Raw genomic sequence first — 12340 nt, 5'->3', positions numbered from 1 at the left:
ACACGCACAGATAAAGCGACTCAAAAATAAGTCCTTAAAAGTCTAACACATGGATGCATGGACATGCAAGAAGTCACATAAGTAGTCTCATAAATGAGCTCTCATTCTCACTTTGTGCATGTGTGTGTGTGCGCGCGTGCGTGCGTGTGTGTGTGTGTACGTGCGTGTGTGTTTTTAATCCCAGGAGGCAGAGAGTAAGCCCCAGTGCCGCAGGCTGCAGCTCAAGGACATCATTCCCATAGAGATGCAGAGATTGACCAAATACCCGTTGCTGCTGGAGAATATTGCTAAGAACACAGGTGAGCGAGCGCGTGCGCGTGTGCGTGTGCGTGTGCGTGTCATGCCTGGCTCACTTGTGTGGAAGTCAGTATGCATCTGGTGTGTTTGTGATTTTATATCACAATATCAACACACTGTATATTGTCAAGTATACATCTACTGGGAATGAATTAACACAAGCAATAGAGCGACTTCATTACACTGATGCAAAAATCATATAAAAATCCAATATCAGCTCAAAGCTGCTCATGAATTTTCAACATTTCCCACAGTGAACTGACACATATTAGCAGGATATCAGCCACAGTGCATTATATCGTTTCATGGTCGATGTCATCTCGGTTCCTTTATTTTCTGTACATCTGGGTTCATTACAGAAGACAGAGGAACCTCCACTAATGACTGCATGTCTGTGTTTGTGTCGATTCTGCATGCTGGTACATGGGCTTGTATTTTCTGAATCAGCCATATGATGATCTATGTGTTTGTGTAAATTATGAGTAAATGATTTTGGATGAAAATGCTGAAGATTCTGATGCTAATGTGTTAAACCATATGTGCCAGTCTATATCATAACACAGGGTAAATGTGGACAATATCTGCACAGCCAGCTTAAGCACACTTAAACAGTAGATTGCCGTCTGTCCCAGATCTCTGTGTGCACTTGTGATTTATGGCTTTTGTTTGGGCTCTGCTGTGAAAGCTGTATTTTCCTCAACTCTGTGTTTTCTGTCTGTGCACAGAGGACCCGGCAGAGAAGGAGAGGATCCAGCAGAGCGCAGAGTGCTGCAGAAAGATCCTCAACCATGTCAATGAGGAGGTCAAAGTGATGGAGAACCTATTGGTGAGAAACACACAATCCATCACTCAGCACACTGTTATGTCGTGATTGAGCGCCAATTGGAGTCTGGTAAATTCATTTTGAGACCTCTGAAGGTCTCTGCTTGTTAGACTGCTTCTACTTCAGAGCTGTGCTGTCTGTCCTCTGTCTGACCCCTAACCTTTCCCTCTGCTCTCAGACTCTGAAGGACTACCAGCGTAGATTGGACACGTCAGGGCTCAAACCCAGTAATGAGCTTTACACTGAATATAAGGTACAAAGTTTGCCTGCACACACTGTTGCGCTTTACAGATTTTAGTTCTTTGATGTTTTTGTTGCAAGCAGCGTTCTCATTACTCTCCCTCTGTCTACTCTAGAATATCGACCTGACTCAGAAGAAGATGCTTTACGAGGGCCCTCTGACCTGGAGAGTCACAAAGGAGAAGGCGATTGGTAAATAAAGTCTTGTGTGCACAGCATATGCATGCAGACTGCCTGGGGCTGTCTGTGCCCTCTTTGTTCTGCTGCAGAAACAAGGACAAAGGTTTCACAGACGTTTAAACGTTCGCTGAACCATTTTTGAACGATTCTCAACAAATTAAACACTGTATGAGTCCACTCATGCCTAGCTCACATGTGTGGCATTTATGTGATACCATATACTTAGATTGCCCTTTAACTGGTTTATTTTGGAATACTGAGAAAAGTAGCACCACATCTCGCTGTTTTCATTTCCCCTTTTCAAATATGTAGATTAATGTCTGCTATAAGGGGAAGCCCAGCTGTTGTGCAGACTGTTTTTCAAGATCTTATTTGCCCCTTGGCTTCCTTTTTTATAACCAGCTCAGTTCAATAAGCTAACCTCAATTCGACTTGATTTATTCCTGTATGGGCGATTGCATGCAGCCGTTCCCTGCCTGGATGTACACGTACACACACAATAGACAAGAGAGGAGAGAGACTGTTGTTTATCACAAAGCTGAAAACAGTGAAGGCCTTTAGCTTTAGGAACCACATGTGGAGACTGTAATAAAAACATATTTAATGAATGAAAATATCTCAAAGAGTAATGGAGCCATGTGCACAAAAAAATCTCTCTCGCTCACCTCCGTCTCCCCTCCTGTCTCCTGCCATCTCCTCCACTTCACCGTCCTGCTCCTTCTCCCTCCCGTCTCTCAGAGGTGCAGTGTGTGTTGCTCGGGGACCTGCTGGTGCTCCTGCAGAGGCAGGATGACAAGATGGTCCTCAAATGCCAGAGCAAGAGTAACATCGCCGTGCAGGAGGGCAAGCAGATGCTGAGCCCCATTATCAAGCTGGACTCGGTCTTCCTGCGCGAGGTTGCCACAGGTCAGCCGCACGCACTACTTTCTCAGACAAATACAGCCACTTCCATCGTAAGATCAGTATCGTTCAAGCTTCTGATGTGTTCGGTGTTTTTTCCTGTTCTGTCAGATCGAAAGGCCTTCTATGTGATATTTACCTGGGACAGCGGTGCTCAGATCTATGAACTGGTGGCCCAGTCTGTGGGAGAGAGGAAAATGTAGGTGTCAGAGAGAAAAGCACCAGTTTGTTTCAGAAGGTAAATCATAGTATGTGCTGTAACCTGGCGTGTGTGTGTGTGTGTTTACAGCTGGACTGATGTTATAAAAGCAGCAGTGGATGATCTAAAGAAGAGTGGAGCACCCATGAGGTTGACGTTGCCTCCTGGAACTGGAGGAGCGCCCTTCAGTCCCTCCACGTATGTATCTGTGTGTGTGTGTGTGTGCGTGTGTGTGTGTGCGTGCGTGTGCTTACTCGTCTGTTGAAAGAGCAAGATATATTCATCGCCTGCCAGAGTTCAGCCATCTCAAAATATCTCATTTCTTTTGTCATTTTCCCTCCGTCAGGCTGACTGCCCCTTTGAGCCCGACTGAGAATGGGGGTTTGAAAAGCAGCAGCGGTGAGATCGCAGTGTTTTATCTGCTTAACACCTAATAAATAGTACAAATGTGTTATTGTTACACATTTCTGAAAGCGGGAGCCAAAGTTAAGCCTTGTGTCTGTCTGTAGATCGAGATAAGGACAGCTTGACGGATGACAAGTCTTCAGACCCCAGGCACAGGCTGATTGATTTCCTGTCAGAAAAAGGCTTCGACTTGATAGGCCACTCCAACAGCGATCAGGAGAAGGTGGCCAACTGTGCTTTGGATGAAGGTGAACGAGGGTCTTCCATGTACTTGGGCAGATGATTTGTATAGAAATCTCTCTCTTTCATAGTAGCTTGCCTGTCCTTCTAAAGAAACCGCCGATTCTGTCTCCCGTCTTAGTCATGTCTCTGAAAAGGCTGTTGGTCGGCAGCATCAGTCTATCAGAAGACTCACAGGCCAGTGAAGAAAACGGAGAGGAGCAATCAGAGAGGTCCAGTCAAGAGATGGATAGCTTTTACTCGACAGGTGGGATTTGGTTGGTCTTCTTTTGAAGGAATAGTTTGACATTTTGGAAGTACAGTCGTTCAGTTTCCTGCAGGTTGATGAGAAGCTAAAGCCAGCAGGTGTTAGCTTAGCTTAGGGGGTAACAGCTAGCCTGGCTACAGTTAAACATGTTGTATCTTGTTTGTTTGATCCATAAGTGTAAGTGTAAAAGTGGTGTGATTTACAGTCCACAGCATGTCACACTCTTTCTTGGCTGTGAGCAGTGACCTCCTGGAGTCTTATCTGGCACTCCTCACCATCACGAGTCCAGCGTGTAACTTCAGTAAAACTGCAACTTCTCGCTTTTCCTCGTTGTTTCCTGGACAGATTAAAAAAAAACAAACAAACATACAAGGTGTTACTTAGTGAGCTTCAGAGGTGCTGCTTTGCACTTTGAATGGAGCAATGTGAGCTGTGTGCTAAGCTAAGCTAACCATCTCCTAACTGTAGCTCATATTTAGAGGAGAGGTATGACAGTGGTGGCAGTCTTCTCATCTAAGTCTCTGCAGATAAGTGAATGAGTGCATTTCCCAAAATGTTGAACTATTCCTTTAAGCATGTTTTGGTTGTATAGCTTCTTAGCATTGATAGACTTGCATCTCAAACCTAATACCTGCATAGTAAACATGAGTAGTACACTTTTACGTTCACCAGAATGACTGTTTGGTGTAATGGCAGGATCAGTTTTCTTTGTGCTTTTTCTATTTTTTTGACACCTATTTCACCATAAAATGACATTAAAGAGAAATTCATTATTAGGAGTTACATTGTAACCAGGAAGCTCCACAATCCAAGTCCGAATTTCCTCTTCTGCAAAACAAAACTGAGTCATCGTGACACATCTAAACAGAGTCTTTCCATCCACAGAAGAAAGCCAGACCACAGACAGGGGAGCGGAGGAGGAGAACGATACCTCTTTTGAAAAAGAAGGTGCAGGGGCAAAGGGAGAGGAGGAGGGGAACATCAGCGCGCCCCTGGTGCTGTCCCAGGAGAGGATGGAGGAAGTGTGCAGGAGGCTCCACAGTCTGCAGGAACAACTGAAGAGACTACAGGTGAGGGAAGGTGAACAGAGAGAGAGAGAGAGATGAGAATATAGAGAAAAACTGTGCGCAGGGAGTATGACAGGGGCAGATAAAGATGAGACAGATAACAAAAGATGGGAGCCGACTGGAAAGAGACACACAGTTGGGCATCAAGGATTTCACTGAGGATAACTTAAGTAAGGAGTGAGCTGTGGTATACTTTGGACAAATGGGGCCAAAATGACACAAAAGAGAAACTAGAGAATAGAAAACCATTTAACCACTGCTGTTATTGCTTGGCTGAAAATTGCCTTGTGAAATTGGACTTTTCTGAAAATGGCTATTATGTCCAGCGCTTGCAATGGGATGAGAAGCGGCGAGGGAGACGAACAGAGGATGTTAAGAAGAGGAGGCTGAAGCGTGTGTGTGTGTGCGTGTGTGCGCACACGTGCATGTGTGTGCGTGCGTGAGTGAGCTGGGTGGGATGGGGATGCGAGTGTCTGTCCTCAGTTCCTAAGGTGATATTGATTTTGTGTGTTGCAGACTGTAGAAGAGGAGCACCACAAGCTGCAGGAGGCCCTTTCCAAGTTCTCACTGGAGGGGGGGAACTTCCAGTAAGACACCATCACGCCACCTGCTGGCCACTAGGTGAGAACACTGAACATGATATTAAAATTGACGCTCAAGTATAATTTACATATGCCATCAAGTATTATGATTCATCATTAAGGGCGTAGGTTTAGTCAGACGACACTGTTTAGAGAGATTTTAGTGACTAAATCAAAATGAAACTTTACAGTTAAGAGGGAAAAAAATCAGTTTTTATCTGACACTCAAACTTTCCCTCATCTTTTCTTCTGTTTAGATTTTTGCTGGTGCTGGTTTGGAGTGCAACAGTTACTTTCAGAGGCTTCCTGGAAACTCCTCAATCCTCACGTCTGGACCCTTGCTGCGTTAGAGGGCTCAATGCACACTGCAGTGGTTCAGTGATGGAACATGGGTGCATGTGCATGCCTGTCTGTTTGTGTGCGTGCTTGGTAGAGAGGTATACAAAGAAAAAAAAAAAATGGGACATCCCGCTTTTAAGTGGGAGGTTGTTTTTGCAGAGACGTGCCAAAAAATGAAGCAATATTTTGCTGTGAGAGAGATGCTGCCTAACGACATGTAGTGATTGCGATCTGCTGTAACACACATACGCACACCAGAGACATGCACACGAGAAGATAATTTACATTACTGCCAACAGCAGATGTACAGTAAAGGAGAAATCCTCGCTTTGTCTAACAAGTTAGCTAAAACCAGGTGGAAGCCTTAAAGGGCCACTGTAGCATTTGAAGATGTATTGAATTCCTACTGCTGATATATAGTGTTGTTTCTAGTTTATGCCAAAGTACCACAGAGTTGCACCTTTTTTATAACCAAAACAAGTTGAACCCACGCTGTTTTTTTTCTAAATTTATTCCATTTACTCTTTATTCAGTGCAGTTTTTTTGAACAGCTGGACTCAAGTAGATTGCATTGAAGAACGTGTGTGTATGTGTGTTACAAAGTTTTTAATTAAGGTCATGCTCGTCTGGAGGGCTTTTACAGTTAATTAGATCACAGAAACATTTATAGATGGTGGCACTATAGATAATCATGCTGTTAATAATGGAGACGTGTTTGTATTTACCGCTTTTATTTATTCCTCTGAGTTCTGTCGGGTCAGCGAGTTGCCTCACCTGCGTGAAACTGTTGCAGCACTGGGCCCCCCAAAAACACATAGAGCAATGTGTTAGAGAAAAAGCATAAGATGGCAAACCTGGAATGTGTAGCAAAGATCAAGGCAGAGGGCGAAGAGGAGAGATGCAGGAACGGGGAGCGAGGTTAGAGGTTGTTGTTGTTGTTGTTGTTGTTGTTGCTGCTCTGGTTTGTTTGAAGTCAGCTCGAACCAGACTGTCATGAGATGTGTAGAGAACATGAGATGAGATGTTGTGCTCAATGTACTGAAGAAAAATGGACACACACACACACACACACACACACACACACACACAGCCCAGTGCTGCAGCAGAGCTCACAAAGGTCATTCAGTGCCAGCGTCATTTCTGCCACCAGAGGTGGTTATAAATTGTATTATACGATGTTAGATTCATGTTATTAGTAAAAGATTCTCTTCTTCCCTGGTAGCAACATTTGTACCAAAATTGAGCTCATCTTTTATCTTAGTCAGCCGTTGATTGTAATTATAATTATGATGACATAATTTCTCAGTAGTGGCATAACCGTGGCCGTGCACACAGGACCAAAGACATAACAAAGCGCCGTTAGATCCTCATACGAGCTGTAATTTTCTTAATGACGCGCTTCATCTGTATAATAGCATGTTTTGTTACTCAAGGCTGCTGCGGGAGTGATGGCTCAGTGGCGCATTCTGCAGCTGCTTTTCCTCTCCCCAAAGTCCAACTGTGGCAACTTCAGTGAAGAAGGAAGCGTTGTTGTCAATAGAAATACCAGGTGTTCAACTCTCTGATATACGTACAAATAAATACCAAGACAAAGAATGCTAGGCTGCCCAAGGCTTATCAACAAACCCAAACAGAATCTTTAGATCTGATTTCTTGCATCGACTTCAATGACTTTCCACAGAAAAAAGCAAAAAAAAAAAAAGTTGTCTGTTTGGGTCAATAAGCGCAAGTAAAGGCCGGTGTGTCCGCCACAAGCTGTACTGTCCTGACCTGAACTGGAGGACTGTTAGCACCTCTGGTGCTAAATTGAACACTTGGGGCTTGTTCCAGCAGCAGAACAAGGACGAGCAAACAAGACAGTGAAGCCAGATGAGGATACAAAGGAACCGCTGAAGGTCTGGAGGAAGGAAGACTGCCGTCTCATTCCAGCATCGCTCTCACCAGCACTGTAATCATGATCACTTCCTGATATGCATTCTCAATGTGGTTGCCACAACAACAAAGGCCCCCTTTGACCTTCCTGAACCTCCGTATGAAAGTATGCAAATGAGGGTTCCACCAGTCATTGAAGTGCCACAAGTCGCTACAGTTTGTGTTTGAACTGCCATCTTCACTCATGTCTTCCTCCTAGAAAATGTACATAGATGTCAGCTTGAAGGAAAAGGAATTGTAGAGAAAGCATGAATTAACCCCCCCCCCCCCACACACACACACACACACACACACACACACACACTCCCCCCCACCCCGTGTGTTTATTAAGCTTATTAGCTGCACACGCGTCTTGATAACACCCTCACTTGCGATAGCGTGATCACCGTTTCCCACTGCACAGAGTTACCGTATGTTGTGTATTTCATTTGATTTACTTCAAAGGCTCGGGGAGGTTTTTTGTTACTGTTTTTCAAACCAGCTTTTTGTAATTATGTGCTATGCATTTGGCCACAGCGGTGAGAGAGACGGGACTTGTCTGTAACTTTATGCATGGAGTAATTTAACAGTTATGCAAATCTTGTAACCAGGACATTTTGTAAACCTGCTCTGCACTGTGGCTTTCCAGCTACCAGTGAGATCCTTTTAAACAGATCACTCTCAGCAGGGGAAACCCAGTTCACACCAGTTTCCAGCGATGCCCTCACTCACTGGCTGAACGACTACTACGGGCACTTCCTGCTCTCTCTCCTCCAAATGCTTTTCCTCATGCATCCTATATACAAATACCTAGATGTATAGAAAATGTATTTATAGAGTGGTGCCTTGTTCTGACGATCAAGCGGTTTCCTTCACAAAGGGCTCCTACGTCTGCAAACACAATCGCTGTTGTTTTGATCTTGATGGAGGACTGTGAGACTGACCTCTGACCAAACCATCAATAAGCATTGAGAGATCATCCCAGGGTTCCACCTCCGTGACAGCAATACGATTGGAGCCCTCCAACTCGGCCAGCCAGCGCCCTGTATGATAGAACAGACTCTGCTCTTTGTCACACGGGCATCCGCCATTTTGTCTATCTATAAACAACGAATATGCAAAAACTATACTGTGTATTTGGCCTTTGATTTTTATTCTGGAAGAAGCTCTTCAATGATGTATACAGTACTTCAGGAAAATTGTGGTACGTTCTGTTTTTTTAATTCTTCATTTTTTAAATAAATTGGGGAAATAAACTGCTGTTTTGTCATTTTGTATAGTCGATAACTACTTTTAAAATAACCTGTGAGCTCATGGTTGAAGGTTAGTTCTCTTCATGGCTTCATTTAATTCATAATATATCTTAATTTCTATATACACACACATAAAAAGGAAATCATGGCTCTGTACTCATGGAAGAACAGTAATATTCTTCATGAAGAAATTAGCATATAACATATTGTCTAAATGCAGAAATAACTTATGCAAATGTGGAAAGGTCCAAATTCATTCAAGCGTAAATCCTGACTGAGAGAAAAGCGAGACGCCGCTGTGTGAGAGCAGAAACAGTGAAGACTGGGACCAGCGTCGTGTGAAGAAACTGATCTGCGTTCGCACGTTTTTTAATCTTCGGCTCGAACGTTTCTCAACACAATGAGGACAGTTACAAACATTCTCTTCTGCAGCTTCGTTGGTGAGTCGGATCAATTTATTTTAATGATGTAATATCTGAAATACTCATGTAATTATATATATGTACTATATAACTGCTTGTATTTGTGTAGATGTACTTCATTTCTGGGTTTTGTGGAAAATAGGCATTTCTACGTGTCTGTACATTAAGTGGAAATATGTACTCTACAACTGTTTTTACATTTAGCTCTTTTGAGTTCTGCTTCAGTGAACCGCATCTCCCGTCACAGCAGATGGCTTTGTTTTGTTCCATTTTTGCTCTGTTCTTTTGCTTATTTATGCTGTACATTTACAGATCATTCGATTTTTTTTTCTTTTTGTTGTTGTTGTTGTTGTTGTTGTTCAGGTTTTAAGATCTTACATGTCTGTCGTAAAGTCAGGCTGACATATACAATCCTGATTAGATAATTTGACAAATGCTGGGTTAAAATCAAATAATGAATAGATATATAATAACATGCAATAACTGTTGCTTCCTCCTCAGTGGCTATGGCTCAGGCTGAGGTGAAGTTGCAGCCGGACAGACCCTTTTTGAGGGTGCCGCTCTATGGCCGAGCTGACCTGGAGTGCTGTTACAACACAACCAGTGAAAAGTCACTGAGCTTAACTTGGATCGTACGTGTTCAAAATGGAAACAAAACCGAGATTGAAAAAATTGTGAATACTGCAAATGTTGAGACTGCAAGAGCCAGAAGAGTGAAAGACACACACTGTCACACCTTAACCATCCGCTCGGTCCAGCTGAATGACACTGGGATGTACCAGTGTTGGCTGAACAACAGTGGAATCAACCTCTACACACATGGCACCGTCCTGCAGGTCCACAGTGAGTGTCTCTGTGTATACGGTGGTGGGAGAGGCCCTAATTGCAGCATGAACCAGTCCGAAATGCTAGTGGGAGTGAGTGTGTGTTTAGCATGGAGAGATGGAGTCAAACGAGCTCTAAGCGCTGCTAACACCTCATAAGCCATAAATCCTGTTAACCTTAGTCTACACAAGAGCTGTGTCAGTGGCAGCATCCTTGCATATCCAAGCTTAGTTAATCTTTGCATCATCAGGATGGTCTCATTACAGTCTGCTGCCCAGCCGTTTGCTTTAAATAGCCGCAAGATTAGATCAAGTTGCAATCGAGCTAATGTGTGGAGGCATTTGTCACACTGAAATTCCATTTTACATCATAATCTCATTAAATAAAGATGGCAGATGGGGAAATGTAAAACAACCACTAAACTCCTGTGGGGATTATGTGTGAGATAATGTGCATTAGTTTACAAGAACACAGTTACCCTTGACTAACAGTACTATCAATGGTTCATTTGTGTATTTTATGTGTTAGACTGTGCTCTTAATGCTAAATGGTACAGTTACATAACAAAACAATCTCGTCATGATAATAATCTCCAAGTAAGTCTGTCAATTATTCAGTCACTCTGATTCTTTTTTTTCTCTTTAACTTCATTCTAATGTATGCCCTCACTTCCTACAGTAACAAGCACGTACTTGCATGCAGCTACGTAAAGGCATAAACTGTTCCACCTCTGAACCCTGTCTGTGTGACTAGAACCGCTGGAGAAGACGATAAAACTCAGCGAAAACACCAAAAACAAGATCCTGACAGCTGAGGGGATCTTGCTGTTCCTGTGTGTGCTTCTGCCTGCTGCCACCCTTATCTGCAAGGTCAGAAGGTCACAGTTTTATGACTGACTGCACATGACCTGAGCTGTCAACTACCCCTGACCTGTACCACTGATGTTGAAGCAATGGTTACTTTCCAGATTTCTCAATAGCGACATTGCTTTATCACTCATGTCAACATATCTGAAATTACTGCAATCTGTAAGCCAGGCCTACTTTGTTCCAGCCCCATACAGCTGTGAGCTCTCCAGTGGTTATTGTTCTTGCCTTTCCTTCACGGGAAGCTGCGACATTTCACAGCTTCACTAACTTCTGTGTCCCCCCCCCCTCACAGTCAAAGAAGCTAAATGACCTGGAGAAGAAGAAAGTGAGGAGGGAAGAGGAAAACATATACCAGGTTAGCTTTAAATGAGTCACATCCTCTCTTGAGTCAAACACATGTCATGGCAGCCGTATGAGAAATGCTTGTGCAAGTCACTTGATGGAAGCACCAAGATATTAACAACAATGTGATCTTGTGCCTCTAATCAATTTAACATGAATGCATTCCATTGATTTTTGTGTGTTTCCTTGATTGCCATCTTTCTTATCTCGTAACACCAGGGGCTAAATCTGGACGACTGCAGCGCCACGTATGATCAGATCGAACGCTCGCAGACACATGGCCCATACCAGGATGTGTGCAACGTTAAGGAGGAAGAAGAGGATATCCAGCTGGAGAAACCTTGAAGGAAAGGGGAAAGAAGGGGAGAGTGCTGACTGTAGCTGAATTTTAAGCGTGTGATTTCAGAATTTCAGGCTCATTTTTTTTTTTATTATACGCATGGGATTTTAGAGTTTTGTCCACAGTTACAATTTTAAGCGTCTGACAGCATGTTGTTTAATCAGCTTCTTTAACTCGAGGTTGAACATTAATCTCTGACTTTGAAAACAGCAGCTGACAGAACAGTCTCATCACACTGTATGCTCAGTCAGGGCTGTAGTCAGGACTGTAAATATACTGAGGTCAGAAGTCCAAAAAGTGGAGATAATTTTGAAGAGACCTCTTTTCATTGTGTGATACACTCAGGTGTATGTTATGTCTACTCCAAACTCATTTTTCTTTCCACAACAAATTCAAGGACACTAAGTCGAAGAAATGTTATCTGTCCTTTAAAAATTATAATGATTCAGAGCTTTGAAGCGTAACTATACTATATCATGGCAACTTTATCTGCTGAGGAAGATCATGTGATGTGACTGAAAGCTCCAGAATAGCTCCTGGGAGGTGGTGAGACTGTTTTGTCATGTTATCAGCTTCTTTAATGTTTTAAAAAATCTTTATGAATTTCTTGTATTATACCTATTTTCTTGATTAATTATGACTTTTTTGTTTGCTTTCTGACATTTCTGAGTGAAGAATAAAGTTGTGTAAAAAAAAAAAATCCCACAAATTTCTCTGGATATTGTGTGAGACACATAATGCCCTCTAATCTGCACTGAACTGAGTGGGACTCACTTTTCCTTTGCCAAATAATACAGCAAAGGCGGCGGGGCGGACACTGATCGGTTTTTGAGCGTTGTGATTGGCTACTGGGCGGCGAC

The 12340-nt window shown here is 43.1% G+C and overlaps 2 protein-coding genes across 8 annotated transcripts in view; both read left to right on the top strand.

The window, feature by feature from the left end:
• Nucleotides 1–7199, top strand: part of arhgef1 (Rho guanine nucleotide exchange factor (GEF) 1) — a 36768-nt gene extending 29569 nt beyond the window's left edge. For all 7 annotated transcript variants that reach the window (XM_076737012.1, XM_076737011.1, XM_076737007.1 and 4 more), the window contains 13 exons: nucleotides 185–299; nucleotides 1023–1123; nucleotides 1299–1373; nucleotides 1477–1552; nucleotides 2279–2446; nucleotides 2552–2639; nucleotides 2730–2837; nucleotides 2986–3038; nucleotides 3149–3292; nucleotides 3406–3531; nucleotides 4417–4601; nucleotides 5115–5219; nucleotides 5437–7199. In XM_076737012.1, coding sequence (XP_076593127.1) covers nucleotides 185–299; nucleotides 1023–1123; nucleotides 1299–1373; nucleotides 1477–1552; nucleotides 2279–2446; nucleotides 2552–2639; nucleotides 2730–2837; nucleotides 2986–3038; nucleotides 3149–3292; nucleotides 3406–3531; nucleotides 4417–4601; nucleotides 5115–5189 — 1314 coding nt within the window. In that variant the 3' untranslated portion in view covers nucleotides 5190–5219; nucleotides 5437–7199. The remainder of the gene's footprint in view (nucleotides 1–184; nucleotides 300–1022; nucleotides 1124–1298; nucleotides 1374–1476; nucleotides 1553–2278; nucleotides 2447–2551; nucleotides 2640–2729; nucleotides 2838–2985; nucleotides 3039–3148; nucleotides 3293–3405; nucleotides 3532–4416; nucleotides 4602–5114; nucleotides 5220–5436) is intronic.
• A 1738-nt stretch (nucleotides 7200–8937) lies between these two features.
• cd79a (CD79a molecule, immunoglobulin-associated alpha) lies at nucleotides 8938–12168 on the top strand. Its single transcript, XM_076737527.1, has 5 exons — nucleotides 8938–9122; nucleotides 9606–9947; nucleotides 10683–10798; nucleotides 11091–11153; nucleotides 11360–12168. Exons 1-5 carry the CDS (start codon nucleotides 9083–9085, stop codon nucleotides 11483–11485), a joined length of 687 nt encoding a protein of 228 aa, XP_076593642.1. The 5' UTR covers nucleotides 8938–9082; the 3' UTR covers nucleotides 11486–12168.
• Nucleotides 12169–12340: the final 172 nt, after the last annotated feature.

This window comes from Chaetodon auriga, chromosome 8 (assembly GCF_051107435.1).
Source record: "Chaetodon auriga isolate fChaAug3 chromosome 8, fChaAug3.hap1, whole genome shotgun sequence".
Lineage (NCBI taxonomy): Eukaryota > Metazoa > Chordata > Actinopteri > Chaetodontiformes > Chaetodontidae > Chaetodon > Chaetodon auriga.
The sequence above is the reverse complement of the archived record's forward strand: the minus strand, read 5'-3'. Positions and strand labels throughout refer to the sequence as shown.

Bases quoted from the DNA above. Each gene is read 5' to 3' on its own strand.
- cd79a (XM_076737527.1), top strand. From the start codon at position 9,083: ATGAGGACAGTTACAAACATTCTCTTCTGCAGCTTCGTTG. The intron at 10,799-11,090 runs GTCAGAAGGTCA...CCCCCCTCACAG, and splicing joins CTGCCACCCTTATCTGCAAG to TCAAAGAAGCTAAATGACCT. The intron at 11,154-11,359 runs GTTAGCTTTAAA...TCGTAACACCAG, and splicing joins AAGAGGAAAACATATACCAG to GGGCTAAATCTGGACGACTG.